At 34.2% G+C, this 22,040-nt stretch overlaps 1 protein-coding gene across 4 annotated transcripts in view; it reads right to left on the reverse strand.

Moving 5' to 3' along the window:
• Positions 1-22,040, reverse strand: part of stxbp4 (syntaxin binding protein 4) — a 65,800-nt gene that overhangs the window by 23,455 nt on the left and 20,305 nt on the right. For all 4 annotated transcript variants that reach the window (XM_055004774.1, XM_055004773.1, XM_055004775.1 and 1 more), the window contains 10 exons: positions 13,140-13,225; positions 11,734-11,884; positions 10,888-11,020; positions 10,158-10,264; positions 9,642-9,864; positions 8,773-8,854; positions 5,583-5,641; positions 5,344-5,440; positions 3,692-3,816; positions 247-336 (listed from right to left, as the gene is read on the reverse strand). In XM_055004774.1, the coding sequence (XP_054860749.1) occupies positions 247-336; positions 3,692-3,816; positions 5,344-5,440; positions 5,583-5,641; positions 8,773-8,854; positions 9,642-9,864; positions 10,158-10,264; positions 10,888-11,020; positions 11,734-11,884; positions 13,140-13,225 (1,153 nt within the window). The remainder of the gene's footprint in view (positions 1-246; positions 337-3,691; positions 3,817-5,343; positions 5,441-5,582; positions 5,642-8,772; positions 8,855-9,641; positions 9,865-10,157; positions 10,265-10,887; positions 11,021-11,733; positions 11,885-13,139; positions 13,226-22,040) is intronic.

The raw sequence follows: 22,040 nt of genomic DNA on the forward strand, positions 1-22,040 counted from the left end.
AATTACGATAAAAACATGGAAATTCCCGAAGAACGGACATGAAGACGAAAATTCACTGAGAGAAACCAGAAGATTGAACTAATAAACCTGATTCTGATACCAGCTGATGGTCCTGGAAGGAAGCAGCAGATTTATTTATTCTGTTTATGACCGTATACTGATGATGTTTATATATATATATATATATATATATATATATATACACACACACACACACACACGTATACTGAAGGGTTTTTTTTCTACCTGCAGCCTCTTGATCTCCCTCAGAGCCTCGATGTGTTCCTTCCTCAGCCTCTCCATTTCCTCCAGGTCCTCAGAGTCCGACAGAGATGGCTGGAAACATCAGAGAACATCATGGTTCCTCATTTACCACCAAGAAACGTTCTGAAGGTAACATTAGTTCACATTAAGTTCTTCTAGAGAACATCATGGTTCCTCATTTATAACCAAGAAACGTTCTAAAGGTAACAATAGTTCACTTAAAGTTCTTCTAGAGAACGTGTTGGTATGCAAACAATTCTGTGTTTCTTGATGAGAATTTATGAAACTACTAAATACTGCAGTAGAAGTACATGAACACAGTACTTCAGTAACAGTAAATACTGCAGTAGAAGTACATGAACAGAGTACTTCAGTAACAGTAAATACTGCAGTAGAAGTACCTGAACACAGTACTTCACAGTAACGTTGTGTATCTGCTCTCAGCTCTGATTGATTATTGATCAGATTCTGTCACCAGCTGTGATGAAAATCTTTAAGTTCTGCTGATTGGACGGCTCAGAGCCCCGCCCCCTCAAAACATCAGCTGATCGATGGTGGAACATCCGGATCAATAGGTGAGGATCAGCTGGGTTCTACAGACCATACTATAGATTATACTATACATTATATTATATATTATACTACATATTATATATTATACTGCATATTATACTATTTATATTATACTACATATTGTACTACATGTTATACTATATACATACTATATATTTACATCAGAGATCCACACTTCTACAGCCATAGTTTCTGCATCTTTTAGTGGTGGTTTTGTGACAGTTTTTAGTGATTTTTCGTGTTTTTGTGGTGATTTTGTGTGATTTCTTTGTGGTTGTACGCATCTCTTTGGCGGCTAACATCTTTCAGAGGTGATTTCACACCTTTTTATTGGGATTTTGTCATGTTTTTTTTTGGTGATTTTGCATCTTTTTGTGGTGATTTTGTGCCATCTTTTGCATCATTTCTTGGGGATTTTGGGGATTTTATATGACGTTGCATCTTTAAGTGAGGATTTCATAAATTTTTTGCCAATTTTAACCTTTTTATTGTGATTTTGCTTTTTTTTTCTTGGGATTATGAGTTCTCATTACTATTTCACATGTTTGTTGGTATTTTGCATCTTTTTCTGAGGACTTTGTGCCATTTTTCTGTGGTGATGTTGTGTGATCTTTGGTGGTTGACATCCTTCAGTGGTGATTTCATGATACTTTTGGTGATTTTGTGTCTTTTTGTTTTCATTTTCCATTTCATGTCTTGGAATTTTGAGTTTTCCATGTTTTTGGGGTTTTGCATCTTACTGTGATGATTTTCTGACAGCTTTTTGTGATTTTGCATCATTTCTAGTATTTTTTTGTGATGATTTCATACTTTTTATTGCTGTTCTTTCTCTATTTTTGCAATTTCTGAGCTTTTTTTATTGTGATTTTGCTTGTTTTTTCTTGGGATTTTGACTTTTCATTAGTATTTCACATTTGTTGGGGTTTTGCATCTTTCGGAGGTGGTTTTGCGTGATCTTTGGTGGTTAACATCTTTCAGTGCTCATGTGTTGTGATTGTGTCTTTTATTTGTTATTTTCCATTTTATTTCTTGAAATTTTGAGTTTCACATGTCTGTCTTTTTATCATTTGGTGGTGATTTTCTGTCAGTTTTTAGTGATTTTGCATCATTTCTTGGTGGTTTTATGTATTTTTTGTGATGTGGCTTCTTTAAGGGATGATTTCATACTTTTAAGTGTCATTTTTTAAAAATTTTGAAGCTTTCTATTGTGATTTTGCTGTTTTCTCCGGACTTTAAGTTTTCATTGGCATTTCACATGTTTTCAGTTCAGATTTTGCATCTTTTCATGGTGATTTTGTGTGTTTTGTTGGGATTTTGAGGTAATTTCACATCGTTTTCTAGTGGTTTTGTGCATCTTTTCTGGATTGTTTTATGTATTCATCAGTGGTTTAGCATCTTTTTGTGCTAATCCCACGACTTTTTATGGTAATTTTGGACCTTTATATTGCAATTTTACTTTTTTTTCTTGGGATTTTGAGGTTTCTTTGGTATTTCCCATGTTTGTTGGGGTTTTGCAGCTTTTTTGGTGATTTTGTGCCATTTTTTTTGTAATTTTGTGTTTGTTTTTCTTGGTCTCTTGAGTTTTCATTGGTATTTCTCAATATTTGTTGACGTTTTTGTGTCTTTTCCTCGTAATTTTGTTCCTTTTTGTTGTCATTTTCCATTTTATTTCTTGGGATCTTTAGTTTTTATTGTTATTCTACATCTTTGTTGGGATTTTTGGATCTTTTCATGGTGATTCTACATCATTTCTTGGTGCTTTCACTGAAGTCTTTTACATTTTTTATTGCTTTCGCAGAACATTTTAAGAAGTAAAACATTTGCAGTTATCCTCCGAAAGTGGAAATGTTCTCAGTTAGCTTTTAATCTCACAGGAACATGATTTGAAATAATATGAACAACATTATCTAAAGGTTCTGATAATGTTCTACTCTAACCAGGAGGTGGACCAGATGCTATTTAAAGGTTCTGATAATGTTCTACTCTAACCAGGAAGTAGACCAGGTGTTATAGAAAGGTTCTGATAATGTTCTGATCTAACCAAGAGGTGGACCAGATGTTATCTAAAGGTTCTGATAATGTTCTAGTCTAACCAGGAAGGTGACCAGATGTTAGCTAAAGGTTCTGATAATGTTCTGATCTAACCAGCAGGTGGACCAGATGTTATCTAAAGGTTCTGATAATGTTCTGATCTAACCAAGAGGTGGACCAGATTTTATCTAAAGGTTCTGATAATGTTCTAGTCTAACCAGGAGGTGGACCAGATGTTATCTAAAGGTTCTGATAATGTTCTGATCTAACCAAGAGGTGGACCAGATGTTATCTAAAGGTTCTGATAATGTTCTAGTCTAACCAGGAAGGTGACCAGATGTTAGCTAAAGGTTCTGATAATGTTCTGATCTAACCAGCAGGTGGACCAGATGTTATCTAAAGGTTCTGATAATGTTCTGATCTAACCAAGAGGTGGACCAGATTTTATCTAAAGGTTCTGATAATGTTCTAGTCTAACCAGGAGGTGGACCAGATGTTATCTAAAGGTTCTGATAATGTTCTAGTCTAACCAGGAGGTGGACCAGATGTTATCTAAAGGTTCTGATAATGTTCTACTCTAACCAGGAGGTGGACCAGATGTTATCTAAAGGTTCTGATAATGTTCTAGTCTAACCAGGAAGGTGACCAGATGTTATCTAAAGGTTCTGATAATGTTCTGATCTAACCAGCAGGTGGACCAGATGTTATCTAAAGGTTCTGATAATGTTCTGATCTAACCAGCAGGTGGACCAGATGTTATCTAGACGTTCTGATAATGTTCTAGTCTAACCAGGAGGTGGACCAGAACAGTTGGAGGTCCTACCAGCGGGTTGGACGGCGTCTCCAGCAGACTGGACAGATCCTCGGAGGTGAACCTGGATCCTGGATGGGTGACTGGAAGTTCCTCCAGCTGAGGCTTGAACAGTTCTCTGGTCAGGTTCGCAAAGTCTGGAACAGAACCAGAAGAACCAGAACAGAACGGATCATCATAGACTAAAGGATCATTTACAGGATTCATCTATTAGACTCCAGTTATGGCTTCAAACACAGAAATAATTTGATTTTCCTGCTTCTTCTCATCAGTTTGCAGACCTGCAGCTGTGAACTGTTATTTTTAAAGACAATATTATTATTTTACAGGTTTCTCCTGTTTTATTACAGATTATATCTAATAAAATCACAGAAAAGGAAAATAAATTACACAATAACTGCAAAAACAAACAAACAAGCAGAAAATAAAGCCAAAACTGTAAATAATAAAACATCAAAAACCTGTGCTTTTATAAATAGTCTTTTTTTTCATTGGCCATAAAATCACACTGTTTAACTATATTTTAATCAGCAAAAAATGATAATTTTACAGATATTTGGTGTCAAATAAAAGAAAAATGATGTATATTCTTAATGCTTAACAGTTTAATTGACAGATTACAGATTTTTTAAATTACATTTTAGATATCTAGAAATATCACAGAAAAAATAAGAAATTGACGTGTGAAAAAAAAACAGGCCAAAGCTGTAAATAATGTCCACATCAAAAATGTGTATTTCTATAAATAGTAATTTGTTCCTTTACAGCGTGTGACCATAAAATTACAGTTTTTACTGATGTTACTAATATTTCCTGTACTATATATATATATATATATATATATATATATATATATATGTATATATATATATATATATATATATATACACACACATACACATATACAATATACATATATATTTTTTTAAATATTATTTTACAGATTTCTCCAGTTTTATTACAGATAATATTTAAGAAAATTACATAAAAATTACATTTAAACATTAATTGTAAAAACAGAAACAAAACAAAGGAAAAATAGGCTGTATTTTTATAAATAGCATTACTGTATAATACCGTATTTTAATCTGCAAAAAATATAATTATAATTAGGTGCTAGACAATGTGTGAAAACAAGAAAAAAACAATTAAACAAACAGATAATGTCCACATGAAAAATCAGTATTGTTGTAAATGCTCTTTCTGTATTTAAATATTTACTTTTACTGCTGTTTGCCATAACTTAAAAGAACAATTAAGGACTGAAAAATGGAAAAGATTTTTCTTTGGTTTTTTAAATTACAGCAAATATCAATTAAAATCACAGAAAAAGGTTTAAATTTACATGCTAACTGTAGAAAAAAGGACAAAAACACAGTTTTACTTTATTAATCAGCTAAATGTGTCATTAATTTACACATATTTGAACATTACACCATTTTTATGTGTTTTTTCAGGTTTTTTTCTTTTAATTTTGCACATTTTTCTTTTCTGTTTCCATAAAACCTTCAACAGTAACTAAAGCAGATAAACAAGTAGGAGGTAAACAGCTGGACACACTGGAAATACTACAGTAGAAGTACCTTTAAACCTCAGTACTTGTACACATTAAATGTAGTTCATTAAACTTTACCTCCTGTGTGCTGAACTCAGGTGAGTCTTACCTGAGAAGGCGACGGTTCCGGATGGATCAACTCGTATTCTGGACCGGAGCGTCTGACGCTGGGACTCGCTGGGCTTCAGACCGATCACATCCAGAGCCTGAACACAGATCAATACACAGATCAATACACCAATCAATACTGTCAGCTGACACACACACTGACCAGCAGCCAATCACAGCCCAGCTCTCAGGAGTGGCCGACTCTGATTGGATGAAGAGGAGCTGAATGAACAAACTGACCTGATCCAGTCGGTCCAGTCTGAGGCGACTTTTCTGAGGAACCTGACTGCTGCTGAGATCTGAAAACAAACACAAAAAAAGACAGAAACAAACAAACAAAGACATAAACAAACAAAGACATAAACAAACAACAAAGATATAAACACACATACAAAGATATAAACAAATAACAAGATATAAACACATACAAAGAAAGATATAAACAAACAACAAAGATATAAACAAACATACACAAAAACAAACAAGGATATGAAGAACAACAAAGATACAAACACACACACATAAACAAAGACATAAACAAACAACAAAGATATAAACACACACATAAACAAAGACATAAACAAACAACAAAGATATAAACACACACACAGAAAGATATAAACAAACAGACAAAGATATAAGCAAAAAGACTCACAAACAAACACACAAAGATATAAACAAACAAACAGACACAAACAAACAAAGATTTGAACAAACAAACAAGCAAACACACAGCTTGATTTAAAACTCAGTTTAAGCGTCACAGAAAACTGGACGTTTGAAACACAAACTAACATGAAAGGAAACGTCTGAACTCAACATGTGTGTTGTAAGTCTGAACACAAAACTACAAACACACAACTACAGTAAACAAGCCTGAAGGTTTTATTCTGACGTGAACTGTTCAGACGTCATAAATAATCATGTTTTTACAATGATGTTGGAAAGTCATAAAGCTCAGTCTGAAGGACGTTTTAACCACAACACAACAGAGAACAACACAGAGAGATGCCAAATGATTACACAGAAACACACAACATCTATAAAGTGACTGCAAGGAGACACAAAACAACAAAAAAGCAACGACAAAGAAAATCTCAGCAAAACTATTTCAGAGACAGAAAAAACATACAGAAGCAAAAAAATATTCACTAAACAGCAAAGATGCATCAAAGAGACACAAACAGACTTCAAACAGACTCACAATGTCCACAAAACAACTACAAAGAGACACAAAGTGACCGCACAGACACACAAAACTACGAACGATCTCAATGCAACAACAAGAACACTGAAAGCAACTGAGAAAACACATAAAAGAGCAACAAAGGTACACTTAATGACTACAAAAAGACACAAAGCTACTGTAAAAACACAATGCTACAAAAACACAAAATAACTACAAAACACATAAAGCTACGGCAAAAACACAAAACTATAAAAACACAAGAACCAACTGCAACAACACACAAAGCAACTGAAAACCACAAATATCAACTATTTAAACTCACAAAACAACTACAGAAACACACAAAACAACTAAAAACCACACAAAGCAGCTGTAGAAATTACGATGTGCAACTAAAATATACACAAAGCAACTATAAAAACACAAAAATCAACTAAAAAGCACAAAAATCATCTACAAAACTCATAACAACTACAAAAACACTCATGACAAACACAAAAACACACAAAGCAGCTATAAAAACACAAAATGTAACTGCAAAAACACATAAAGCAACTTGTGAAATGACCACAAACACACATTAGTGTTGTGTGTCTCTGGTTGTGTACTAGTGTGTTATAAAAATATCCCCCGTCTGAAGGCGTGACGTCAAACCAACAGGGAGGAAAACCTTCACACATGGTCACCATGACGCCTCAGGTCTCAGCAGCCAATCAGAATGCAGACCTCCCGCCTATATCACTTCCTCCTCTGACCGGCAGCCAACCAGCAGCCATCTGTCACCTCCAGACTTCACTCAGAGCAGAGTTACAGCTCCAATAATCTATCATCAACAATCTACAGCCAGCTAATCAATGGGAGTCAGTGGGAGGAGGTCGGGGTGGATGGAGGGTCCACAGCACCAAGGTTTATGTTTTAGACGAATACTGAGCCATTTCAGACCATTTTTGAGAAATTTTAGACGTAGGGTTTGTTTATTTAGTTTAAGACGACAGTTTATGTGATTTTACACTATTTTAGAGTCATTTTAAACTATTTTAGAGTCTTTTTAGACAATGTTTGTGTAATTTTATACTATTTTAGAGTCATTTTAGAGAATGTTCATGTCATTTTACACTATTTAAGAGTATTTTTAGAGAATGCTTACGCCATTTTATACTATTTTTGAGTCTTTTTAGAGAATGTTCGTGTAATTTTAGACTATTTTAGAGTCTTTTTAGAGAATGTTTGTCATTTTAAACTATTTTAGTGTTTTTAGAGAATGTTTGTCATTTTAAACTATTTTAGAGTCTTTTTAGAGAATGTTTATATCATTTTATACTATTTTTGAGTCTTTTTAGAGAATGTGCAATTTTATACTATTTTAGAGTCATTTTAGAGAATGTTCATGTTGTTTTACACTATTGTTGAGACATTTCAGAGATTATGTAATTTTAGATTATTTAAAAGTAATTTTATAGAATGTTTATGTCATTTTCCACTATTTTAGAGTCATTTTAGAGAATGTCTGCCATTTCTACTATTTTTGAGACACTTCAGACACGCATTGAGCCGTTTCGGACCATTTGTGAGATATTTTGGACATGCACTGACTAATCTGGGACAATTATTTTGTCTTTTTGGATCATTATTGAGTCACTTTGGATGAGTCAAAGGTGAAATTGGAGTAATTCAGGACAAGTTTCAAGTTGTTCTGGACAAAATCTTGAAGTCATTTTGGATGGATTCTAAGTAATTTTGGACAATTTTGATTATTTATCGAAAGCTGAATTTCTTCAGTTTAAATTAGGACTATCTTTGTCACTTTTTAGTAGTGATTTTGGACACAATCTTTGAGAGGTTTTAAAGAATTCTGGAGTCATTTTAGACGAGTGTTTAGCCATCTTGGACTCAGATATTTCGAGTAGTTTTAGATTAAGTACTTTTGGACAAGTCAATTAGAGACGTTTCAGGTCAGTTAGACAAACTTTTGGGTTTTTTTGTGAAAATTTTAGAGCAATTTTGGACAGTTCTGAATATGTATAAATTTAGTCATGATTTAATTTCTTCAGTTGTTGAGATTTGGACAAATATTTGTCCCTTTTAGGCATTTTCTACCAATCCTACACTATTTTTTAAAACTGTTTTGAATGTGGTTCTAATAGTTTTCATTGTTTTTTGGAAACTGTGCAGGTTATGTCCACACTGTGGTGATTTAAGACCTTCATGTGTTTTATTGTGTGGCGTTAATTAAAAACGTACCAGTGTTTGTCTCAGTGCTGCTGTGAGTCTCTGCTGGGGAGGAAACATGAGTCTGTTCTGTTCTACCTGGAGACACTCGGACCTGCAAACAATCACACAAAACACACAAATAAACAGGAAACAAACAGTCAGTAAAATGTAGTTCATTACAGAGGAAATATAACGACATATTCAGGAAGATGCTCCTGATGCATCTGGTTAGATTAACATCTCATTGAAAACAGGAACTTGTGGTTTCTGGTGTTTTCTTTATTAAGTCTTTATTTCTGGCCTCATCGTATTATTGTAATTATTGTCCTATTTCTTCCAGCCTCATCTGTGTGCAGCTGCTGCAGTTTTGAAATGTTTTCAAGTAATTCTGGACTTTTTTTGTCTTTTTGGGTAATTTTATACAAGTCAAGTCTTGTGACATCAAATCATGAGGCATAAAACTTGAAAAGAAGTATACATATTTTGGTTATTAAATGTAGACAACCTTTTGTTGTTTTAACACATTTTTAAAAGCAATTTCAAGTAAATTTAAGTCACTTTTGAGACATTTGAGAGAATTTTTGACACAAGCTTCAAGCACTATTGGACATTTATTTGTCTTTTATTATCTCATCTCATCCATGTCATCTAATTTCATTGTACCTCATCACATCATATCTGTTCTCATCTCATTTTTATCTCATCTCATTACGTCTCAACACATTTCACTCATTTCTTATGTTATCTCCATCATATCTCATCTCTTTTTATCTCATCGTATCATGTCTCATCATATCTTCATCTCATCTTATCTAATTTTGTCTCATCACATCTCATTTTATCTTATCTCATCTCATCCTATCTCATCTCATTTTTTCTCATCTCATCCTATCTCAGACCTGGGTGACGTTAACGGTGGGCAGAGTCTCGCTGGCTGGGTTCCTGCTGGAGGTGATCTTGGTGACCATGGTGGGCTGTGGAGGTCCAGGTCCCAGCCCTGGAGCTCTGGTCTGGGGTCCTCCTCCCCCGGAGCCCTGCAGGGAGATGGGACTGTGTGGTCCACTGCTGGAGCTGGAGGAAGACCTCCGCCTGATGAAGGCAATCTCCACTGTGGGGTCGGGTCTGAGGAACAGGAGAGTTTAAATTAAACATGGAAAACTATTTTACTAAAGCTTCAGACAGTAATAATTCACTGTATCAAGAAAACTGTAGTTAGAAAGATCTGATCATCAAATTAGTCAGAATTCTTATTTTATAAGCAAACTAAATAAATAAATAACAATAAATATATGAGTAGAAGGCAGTAAAAACTCGTAAAAACTGCTGGTTTGAAGGTGCCATCAGTGACTAAGATCTGCTTGTTCTGTTTCTATTGAATAACTGATGCTTTATGAAGAGTCTCCAGGTGAGTTTACCTGAGTTTGGTTCTCGTCAGGATGCTTCTGGCCTCCTCATATGTCACTCCGATCAAAGACTCTTTGTTGATGGACACCAGCTGATCCCCGACCTGCAGCCTGCCGTCCTGAAACACCACAAAAACCATTTAAACACAATAAAAACACCATGAAAACACCATTAAAACACAATGAAAACACCATTAAAATACAATGAAAACACCATGAAGTCATGAACACGGTTGAAATATCTCAAGACATTTTGAGCACTTTTTAGTCACTTTGGACATTTTTTGAGTCATGAAAATGTCTTAAGATATTTTAAGCATTTAAAAAAAAATTTTGGACAAAGGGTGAGTCATGTCAAACAAGTTTTATGTCATTTTGGACATATTTTCAGCCATTTCAGTCACTTTTTGAGCCGTTTTGGACTGATTTTAGTGATTTAGGACAAATGTTTATCCATTTTGGACACATTCTTAGTATTTTTGGACAAGTCTTAAGACATTTTGGCCATTATGTAATCATTCTGGACAAACTGTGAATCATTTCAGACAATCTTTATGTCATTTTGGACAATTTTTCAGTCGTTTTAGTCAGTGAGAAATCCCAGACAAATTTTTACATGTTCTGGATTTATGCTTCTTCATCTCATCAGCTTCATTCTCTGCTGTTTGACACATTGACCATACTCCAGCCTATTTACATTTACTGAATTATTTGAACCGATCATTGATCAGATCATACTGACCTTCTGACAGTCTCCTCCAGGCACTATTTCCTGAATGAACACCATTGGTCCTTCGGCACGGTTTGCTCCGCCCTTGATGACCAGCCCCAGGCCTGTTCCCTTGGCAACGCATATCAGTTGAATGACACTGTCACTGGAGAGAGGAAGATGATTAAAGTAACATCAACCATCCTCCTCCTCCCACTGCTGAAGATGCTCTTCACTATTTATAGTCCAACGCTTTATGTAACGGCCTTCAGTGGGAGAAAAACAAACTGCTGAATAAACCAGATAAGAGAGTTTCATTCTGTAGAAATCAGAGGAAAGTTCAGTTGTTCTCAGGTTCAGTTTGACACAATAAGTGGACATGAGTTTCTAAAAGACATCATATATGAAAATCAAGAGTTTGAAGAAGGTAAATCATCAATTAAAGCCTTAATAAACACTGAAAAAGTTATATTTATCACACGGTCTGCTATGTCCTTCTGCAGCTGCAACAACATCAGATCTTGACTTCACTGAGCTGATGATGTAGAATCTGAATAGTGTTATCAGAATAATACAAATTTTTGCAGTATTTAATTAGTGCTAGTTTATAAATAAATCAATAACAAAGAGCAATGAAACTCTAAAGATGAGTTGTAAGGAGTGCAAAAAGTTTGTAAGGTGTTGAAGGTAAACAGAATCTGTGCAATAAATAACAGCATCATCTGCATACAGGCTGATATTGGCTTCACTGAAATCTGGTTGATTTAATATAAAAACAATGCAGTTTTTATCTGACAATTGTAAAACCTTGTGTGGCTCCATTCTGATAACTTAGGATTTCTCAGTGAATGCAGGAGCACTGAAGTTATTTCTGTGCACCTGAAGGCGAGCGTAGGTGTGTGCACGGTGTACTGGTGGTTGGTGTAGGTGGAGGCCTGGCTGTAGGCGGTGACCCCCTCTTTAGGGCTCAGCAGCTGGGGGCTCTCAGATCGGGAGGAAGAGGAGGATGAAGCCGTGTCCGTCAGCTTCCCTGAATAAAAACCACAGAAGAAGAAAGAGGCGAGGTGAGCAGTGGGAGGCAGAAATAGAAGAATAGAAGAAGAGTGGGAGGACGGATACCAACTCTGATCTTCACAGGAGCTGCAGGAAGTGATCGCTGCTGGGAGGTTTCTGGGAGATTAAATGTTTAAATGGAAAATGAGGACTTTGAGGAGCTTCAGGACACTTTTAGGAAGGACGGGATTTAAAGACATGTCTGGAAAATAGAGACTTCTGAAAAAGTGAAGATTCTCCTAGAATTCTAGACAAGTTTGTAAAGTGACAACATTTCGGAAAAGCAAAGACATTTTTGTGTAAATAGTCTTTAAAGTAGAAACGAGAACTTTAATTAAATTTTTAGGGAAATTTTCATACATTTTTGGGAATGGTGGACAAGTAAGGATGTTTTTTTTTAAGTAAGGAAGTTCTTGTAAAGTTTGGTAATTTCTGTAAAGATTCTTTGGGAAAATGGGGTCATTTTTGTAAAGCGAAGGTCTTTTTGTAAAGCAAGGACACTTTGAGGAAGTGAGGCCTTTTTAAAAAATGATGCAGTTTTTGGAAACTCTGGAAGTTTTTGAAAAAGTGAGGATTTTCCTAGAATTTTGAACATTTTTTAAAAAATTCCTTTACATATATACCAGGGTTCAGTTGCTGTGAAGGACGGACACTTCCAAAATTTGTAAACAGTGGACGTTTTCTGAGATAGAAACATTTTGACTTTGCTTTACAGAGGTGGGGACATGTTTGACAAAGTAAGGACTCATTTGGAATTTTGGACATTTTTGTAAATTGAGTAAATTTTTTTGGAAAGTGAAGACATTTTTGCAAATAAAGGACATTTGTGTAAAATGAGGATATTTTAGGAAAGAAAAAATAAATGCACAATACGGAAATGTCTTAAAAAAGAGAACATCTTTTGAGAGAGAAGTCTTAAAGATTTCTCCAGGAAAGAGTGAAGAGAAAATGCTGAGGACATTCTTTTTTTTTTCTTTTTTCTGAAAGCTAGGATATTTTTGAAAAGTTGTAACATTTTGGATCGTCAGTATGTTCAGAAAGTCAGAATATTTCTAATGTTGTTGCAGAACGACGATGCCTTCTGAACGTCTGAAGATGTTTTAAAGAGTCGGCAGTTTTGAGGAGAAAATTTGGGACATTTTCATTTCATTGTTTTAGTTTCAGGGTTCAGTTGCTGTGGAACATCTGGAGTCCTGCTGAGTGTTGGACTAAATGTTTGATAAATGTTTTACCTGTGGAGAGCTGCGTCGGTGAGATCCGTCCTGAAGCTGTGATGTTATTGGACCCGTACTTTTCCATCAGCTCAGCAAACTCCCTTCTGAGGGACACATGAACGTGACATATATTCAGTTTTACATCGTAAAAAATAACTTAAGCTGCACTAAAAATGGCAAATACTAGTAAAATAATTATAAATTATCTGTTTTGAATACAGTAAGACGGTGTCATTTTACAGTCGCATCCTGTAAAAGAACAAATTATTGTTTGTAAAAACACACATTTGGGATGCAGACATTATTTACAGTCTCATCAGTCTGTAAATTATTATTACACTAGATAAAAGAAAATACATAAAATAACAGCATGAAATAATTATTGACCATTTTTCAGTCCCAATAGAAATACATTTTCTTTAAAATAATGGCAGGTATTTGTGAAATCATGATGCTTTTTGCCGATTTAAATTATCAGTTTAATTTATTGCCTGTTTTGTATTTTTAATAGATATATAGTTAAACAATATTTAATAAATTTGTATTATATTTTATAGTATCATCAACATGTAAATGACGACTTTAATTTTTTTCGTGATTTACATATAGTAAAAAAAAAGTGTAATTTTGCAGTCAAGCATTATAAAATAACAAATCACTATTTAAGAAAATTAAATTAAAAATTGTGTAATGTGGACATTATTTACAGTTTTTGCCTGTTGTTTAGGGTTAATATGTAAATTAATAAACTTTATTTTGTTTGATTTTACTAGTTCTATTCTGACTTGGGGGGGGGTTAAAAAATTTATTTAAAAAAAAAAAAAAAAAAAAAAAAAACATTGATTTTTTTTTTTTTCCAGATGTGGAGACTCCAGTGACACAGAGATGATTTTTAGGAAGCACTGATAAAAAGTTTCAGGAAAATTCAGGATCTATGAAAAAGCAGCTAACTACGAGATTCATTTCCACGTCTCTTGTATTTCTTTCAGTTTAAATCCGTCTGAAACGCTGCAGAAAAACCCATCTGTCAGCGTTTGTCTCCCCCTCCTGGTCGCTGTAGAAACCTGAGCCGGTGTCATGACGGCGCCATCTGACCTGGATCTGATCCGATCGGACGCTAATTCTCCTAAAGAGGATCTGCAGCTGAGACAAAACATCCTGAGATCAGAGCTCAGAGGTCCGACTCTCACCTCCAGACTGACCTCCAACCCGGAAACTCTCCGGACGTTCACTGAGACGAAAACTAAATGAATATAATCTAGAATATATATATAATCTATAACCAGAAACAAACTGAAAGAAAATATTTCATCTATACCAGAACAAGAAACAAACTGAAAGAAAATATTAAATTTATGCCAGAAACAGAAACAAACTGAAAGAAAATATTTAATTTAAACCAGAATCAGAGCAAAGAAACATGTTTCTCAGTACAAAATAGATTTTAAAAATATATAAATAAAATAAAATGAAACATGATATAATAAAATTAAGTGTAATATAATGAAAAAAATAACATAATAAAATGAAACAGAACAAAATATATTAAAAAGAAATACAATGTAATATAATATTATGAAATAAAACAAAATAACATAATGAAATAAAAATAAATAAAATAAAATGAAATAAAATAATGAAATAAAATAAAAAATAACAAAATTTAATATAATATTATACAATGAAATGAAATAAAATTATGAAATTAAATAAAATATAATACAATAAAATTAAATAAAATATACCATAATATAATGAAATGAAATAATATAATGAAATAAAAATGCAGAAAATAAAATGAAATAAAATACAATAAAACAAAATATAAAAAATAAAATGAATTATAATTAAATAAAATAAATCAAATAAAATTAAATAAATAAAATATAATATAAAAATGAGATAAAATTAAATATGTGATAAAATGAAATTAAAATTAAACTAAATTTAATAAAAATCAGGTGTAGTGTAACATCAGCTCCATGTGTGATAATCAGCGAGTAAATAATGTGCAAATAATTCAACCAGAAACAAACTGAACAGAAGGAAGAAAAATTATAAATTATACCAGAACCAAAAATATCCAGTGAAGTGAACCTGATAAAAAGGTGTTTATTAGTGATCATTCTGAGATTATTCATTATGCCGTCTAGACTTTAAAAAGGGAGGTATTTACTGTCCACATGAAAAATAAAGATTTATACAAACAGCAATTTATTCTTTTACAAGGTTTCACCATAATGTTTTACTGGATTTAAATCAGCAAAATATAGGATTTTACTGAGATTTAAATATGCATATTTAGGACCAGTAAATATTTTTTTGCACAGGTATTTTATTGATTGTCTCTGTTTTATTAAATTCTAATATGCAGTAAAATCAAAGAATAAAAATCTTAATTTAGACATTAACCATAAAAATGCCAAAACATTAAAAATCAGTATTTTTCTAAATAATTATTTCTATTTTTACTGTAAAATTACATCTATTATTCACAACAAAAATGTTTTTACTGTAGAATATTATTACACAGATCTTTGCTGTTTTACAAATATTTTTAGTGTTTACAGTTTATAAAATTCTTCTGTACGTTTCCTGGCCTCTTTGCTGCCAGATTTTTACTTTTTTTTCTTATTTCTGTGTATTTTTTTTTTTCTACGATATATTTAATTATTTGTGTCCTCCTGAGCCGGTCTGAGCGCTCCGGGGGTCGCTCCTCTGGATTAGCCGGATTAAATCGTCTGTGATTTCATCCAAACGCTTCCTGGACCGGTTGTCATGGCGACACATCCCAGAGGTCAGACCTGCTTTATTCAACGTAAACAAGATTAGAGGAACTTAGACAGCATTGTTTCAGGAAATACACCCGGCCCAGAAGAAACTACGACCAGAAAACAGTGAATATAACAACTCCTGTTACCTTCAAAACAAATCCACTTTTATTTCCTGTAAAAATAGTATTATATCATAGTATATTATATTATCATGGTAGTTTGGTCAGATTAGCAACTTTCTTTAAACTTGTTTATTTAAAAATGTGCTTCTATTAATTTAATAATAATAGATTAATTCAATATTCTATGGTTAAAACCATGATATTTCATTAACAAAAAAAATTCTAAAATATTTTCAATATTCTATAATGATGTGAAATTTGTCCAAACTGAATTGAAATTAATTTTTAAAAAATGTGAAAAAAGTGACAAAATTAGTCTAAGTCTAAATTTTTCAAAATTCATAAATAATCAAAACTTTCCAAACTTACTCAAGACGTGTTCGAAATTATTAAAAATTTCCAAAATCACAAAAAAAATTATCTAAAAACACAAACATTCATCTGAATTTAAAGAATCAAATAAACTCTTTGTTGTTGATCGGAAGCTCAGACTTCCTGTGGATTTTTACTGATTTCTGTCATAAATAAACAGTCTGCAGCGTCCTGGTTCCTGCCTTCTGATTGGACGCTGCTGCAGATGTTGGGCGGTTTGAACTGAAGGCTTTAGGAGAGAAAACATCTGGAACGTCTGACTGTTAGAACCTGAACCAGCTGCTAGTTACCGAGGATTTACTGCTGCGGCACGAATAACGATGGAAATTTATTAAATATCAGTTTATCTACAGAGAATTACAGTTCACTGGTCGACCTTCATTTAATGCTGCAGCAGGAATAATGATGGAAATATATTAAAATACATTAAATGCATATTATACACACACTAACAATAATCATTTTATATACTATGCACTGCACACATCACACATTTATTATATTATATTACATTATATTACATTATATTATATTATTATTATTATTATATTATATTATATTATATTATATTATATTATATTATATTATATTATATTATATGTTAATATACATATAACATACAGGGACATATTACATACATAACATTACAAATACTACTATTGCTACTGCAAAGAATATTTATATATTAATACAATAAATAATAATAATTTTATTTTAATGATGTACTATTTATAACTAACAACAATAACAATAAAAATAATAATGATAATAAATAAATCCTAAACATAATATATATTATAATAAAATAACAAAATTATAATTATTTCATTTTAATATTTATTATTATTATTGTTACTATCATATGATAATAATAATAATAATAATAATAATAATAATAATAATAATAATAATAATAATAATAATAATAATAATAATAATAATAAATTGTAATAAAACAAATCATAAAAACAAAAATAATTATCATTATTTTACAGTATATATTATTATCATTATTATAATAAAATAACACAAATGATTGTTTGTATTTTATATTATTATTATTATTATTATTATTATTATTATTATTATTATTATTATTATTATTATTATTATTATTAAGAATATTGGATTTGGTTACACTGAGTTAATCTATTATATCAGTATTTTAATTCTAACATACTCTGCGTAATTATCCTTTAATATGCATCTACTGTTGTATGTGTGACTAATTATTATTATATAATACAGATAAGGCTGAATATATATTATTACATACATCTTTTATATATTTTATTATTTTCACATATGATAACACTGAAACATTATTTACTACATTCATACAGTGTTTAATTCAAACGATGTGCAAATTATATTTATCGACTCATAATAACATTTTAAATGCAGCTTTTCTAACAATTATGGAAGCAAATATCCAACATGACTTGTGTGAACAGATTGGATGCAGTTTTATTATCTTTATTCTGTTTAGAGCTGCTGTAACATGTGGGTTTTCTTATCTTTACTAAAAATCCCCTTTTCCTTGAGTTTTCCTTGATTATTATGATTTTATTGATAAATCTGTCCTGCATGGCACCAAACCAAACATACTGAGTGTTTCCTCTGAATATATTTAGACCCTAGCAGCCTCCTGAACAGTAAACTAAGCCCACAGACTGCTGCTGCCTCCACACACGGCTTATAAACGGCACAGAAACTCCGGCCTGCTGATCTGACTTCACCTCCACGGCTGAGCTTGTTTTTCTGTTTGTCTGATCTGAACCTGTGACGACAGACTCCCAGCTGTGTTGCATCACGCTGTCCTCGCCGTGACCCGCTGTCCCGGCTGCACGCCATCATCAGCACAATTCACTCTGAAGTGTGAAACTAATCGCCGCAACAATGGAGGTCGAGCTGAGAGGCGGCGGTGGGACGCGTCGGCATAAAACCGGCTCAGGTTTAAATTCCTCATCATCAAGATGGAAATAAAGGAAACGTTCTGCAGCTACAACAACATGTGGCCTTCTGTCAACTGCTGCTGAAATAGTTCTATATCAAGCTGCATCGAAACTAAAGAACACTCCAAGAAATTCTGAGAAAACCATCAGTCAGGACGATACAAGAACATTTAAAGTTCCTGAAGATCCCTCGGAGGTCAGTTAAATCCATCATTAAGAAATGGACGGAAGATGGAACATGAATAAATCTGATTGGAGCAGGATGTCCTCAAAAACTGAGACTAGTCAGGGAGGCCACCAAGACTCCTATGACTCCTCTGAAGGAGTTCCAGCTTCAGAATGTTCATCCAACAATGTTGTCTGTTCTTCACCAGTCAAAGCTTTATGGAGACAAAGAGAAAGACTCTGATGGAAAAAGCTCCAATTAAATGTGGACTAGAGTTCACCAGAAGACATGTGGAGACTCTGAAGACACCTGGAAGAAGGTTCTTTGGTCTGAAGAGACCAGGATGGAGCTTTATGTCCATCAGACTGTATGATATGTTTGATGGACACCAAACACTGAACATCATCACAAACACACCATCCCCACTGTGAAGCACGGTGGTGGCATCATCATGATGTGAAGCACGGTGGTGGCAGCATCATGGTGTGAAGCACGGTGGTGGCAGTATCATGGTGTGAAGCACGGTGGTGGCATCATGATGTGAAGCATGGTGGTGGCAGCATCATGATGTAAAGCATGGTGGTGGCATCATCATGATGTGAAGCACGGTGGTGGCAGCATCATGGTGTTCCTCAGCAGCAGGTCCTGGAAGGCTTGTAAAGAGCGAGTAAATGAAATCCTGGAGGACAACATGATGATGAGACTTGGAGAAGATCAGTTTTCCATCCAGACAATGAGTCGAAGCAAACAGACAAAGATCCTCAGAGATGGTTTGAAGACAACAAGGTGGAAGTTCTGGAGGAGTCAGAGTTCAGACCTCAATCCACCTGAGAACTAGAGTCTGGACCTGAAAGGTTCTGTTGATCAGATCCCTGAGGAACCTGACAGAGTTTAACAGCTTAGAAAGAAGAACGTTCAGACTGATGGAGACCAACAGGATCATCTACTAAATACTGACTGAAAGGAGGTGGATACTGAGGGAATAACTCATTTTCTGTTTTGTATTTTTAATTATTGGACATTATTTGGTAGAAATCAGTTTTCACTTGGACATTAAAGAGTCTTTTTTCTAAATTACTGTCAAAAATCCAAATTAATTTGTCCATGATTCAATGTTCACATGTAAACCTCCTCCACAAGACATCTCTGTTGTCACATTGAAGAACACCTGAACCTCGGCTGGTTCTATGACGTAATGGTTGGCGCTGGTTTCTGCTGATCTGGGAGCTGTTAGATCCGTGTCCCTATTGTGTCAGTCTGGGTTTGTGTTGAGGCCAGCAGAGTGCCAGGTCGGTTAACCTCCTGCCCGTCACACGGCCCAGACCGCTGACGTGATTGGTTTCTATGGGATGATGCTGCAGGTAAGAACACCTGCCCTCCTTCCCGTCTGTCCTCTTAGCTGGAAAACATCAGCTGCTGCTGGAGAAGCTCCGCAGTGGGAATAAAAGCAGATTCCATCTTTCTGAAGAGCCTCTTTTTAAATCCTGACTTTTCCTCCTTGCAGGCTGAATGAGGGATTCTAAGAAGCTTAGCGGCTCATTTTAATGATTCTCCAATGACTGGAGACGAGCAAACACCTGAATTTGTGGCAGCGGAGCTTTAAAAAGAGGAGAGAAAGCCTCAACACTTTTTTTCTCATTGCTGGTATTTATAGTTTCAATCCACAGGACTTTCAGAAGCACAAAGGTGTCAAAACACAAATACAGACGTCCTTATGAGCAGATAATTAGCAATTAAATAAGATTGTTATCTCAGAGTTTTGGTTTCGTTCACATCAAAATATATCAGCAGAATTCAGAGCTACTTTTATATCGTTCTGTAGTTTGTTTCCATGAAATAAATCAACATTAATGGAGAGTTTTAGCTGGATTATTGTAATTCTGATCACGTGGACAAAGAAAAGGTCTTATGGAGGAAAGTTCTGAGGTCAGATGGAACGAAAACTGAAGGTGAGGCCTTTAACCCCAAGAACACCGAACCTACCATCAAGGATGGTGGTGGCAGTATCATGCTCTGGGGCTTTCTAGAAAAGCTTCTGGACTGGTTTCAGACTGTCTTGGGTGGGTCCTGGATTTCTTCAGGAGTAGTTTGGGTATGATTTTGTCTTGGTATTGTACTGGTGTTTAATTTTTTAAGGAATGGTTTCAGACTGTATTCTGACTGATTCTGAACATTTTTTTGGACTGGTTTAAGTTTGATTTTGGTCCTGGTTTTACACCTTTTTAGGACTGGTTTAAGACAGATTTTTGACTGTCTTGGGCAGGTCTTTTTTTGAACCCCAGCAACATCAAACCTACCATCAAGCATGGTGATGGCAGTATCATGCTCTGGGGCTTTTTAGAAGAACTTCTGGACTGGTTTCAGGCTGTATGTTGGATTGGGTCTGGACTTTCGTGGACTTCTTTTAGGAGTGGTTTTGGTTTGGTTTGGGCCCAATTTTGCACTGGTTTTAGACCTTTTTAGGACTGGTTTCAGACTGTGTTCTGGCTGGTTCTGAACATTTTTTGGACTGGATTAGGTTTGATTTTGGTCCTGGTTTTAGAACTTTTTGAGGACTGGTTTTGGACTGTCTTATGCAGGTCTTGGACTGTTTTAGGGGTAGTTTAGGTTTGGTTTTGGTCCCGATTTTGCACTGGTTTGTGACTTTTTAGGACTGATTTCAGACTGTTTCTAAAACAGGTTTAAGCTTTGGTTTAGGATTGGTTTCAAACTGTCTTAGGCAGGTCTTAGACTTCTTTTTACCCCCAAGAACACCAAACTTGCCATCAAGAATGGTGGTGGCAGTATCATGCTGTGTGGAACTGGAGATTTCCACAAATTAAATAGAATAATGAAGAAGGAGGATTACCTCCACATTCTTCAGGAAAACCTAAAAACCATCAGCAGAAAGTTGATCTTGGACACAGTTGGATGTTTCAACAACACAGTGAACCCAAACACATCAGATGTGGTAAAGAAATGGTTCCATCAGGCTAGAATGAAGGTTCTAGACTGGTTTCCCCAAAGTTCTGACTTAGACTCATCAATAACCTGTGGATTTATGAAAAAACAAGACAACAACAACAAGAAACAGCTGCACCAGAATTGATGCCATTCCACTACACTTGTTGTCTTTCTGTCTCAGACTTGAGTCAATTAAATTGATAGTATAATGATACTGCCACCTCCATACTTGACGGTAGGTATAGTGTCCAGAGGAGTCAAAGATAAACCAGAAGATTGAAGCCAGAAGAACCAAACTGAGGAGGAAACGGACAAATTGAACCGAATATTAACATTTTTGTTTATATATTTATGACCCAGCAGTCAATTAAATTGATAGTGTAATGATACTGCCACCACCATGCTTGACGGTAGGTATAGTGTCCAGAGGAGTCGAAGATAAACCAGAAGATTTAAACCGAACTGAGGTGGAAATGGACAAATTTAACCAAATATTAACATTTCTGTTTGTATATTTATGATCAGAATTTGTCTTATTTCTAGAAGACCTTTAAAAAATCTTTGAAAGAACCAAAATAAATGACTGT

Source organism: Amphiprion ocellaris, chromosome 18 (genome assembly GCF_022539595.1).
Source record: "Amphiprion ocellaris isolate individual 3 ecotype Okinawa chromosome 18, ASM2253959v1, whole genome shotgun sequence".
NCBI classification, from domain to species: Eukaryota; Metazoa; Chordata; class Actinopteri; family Pomacentridae; genus Amphiprion; species Amphiprion ocellaris.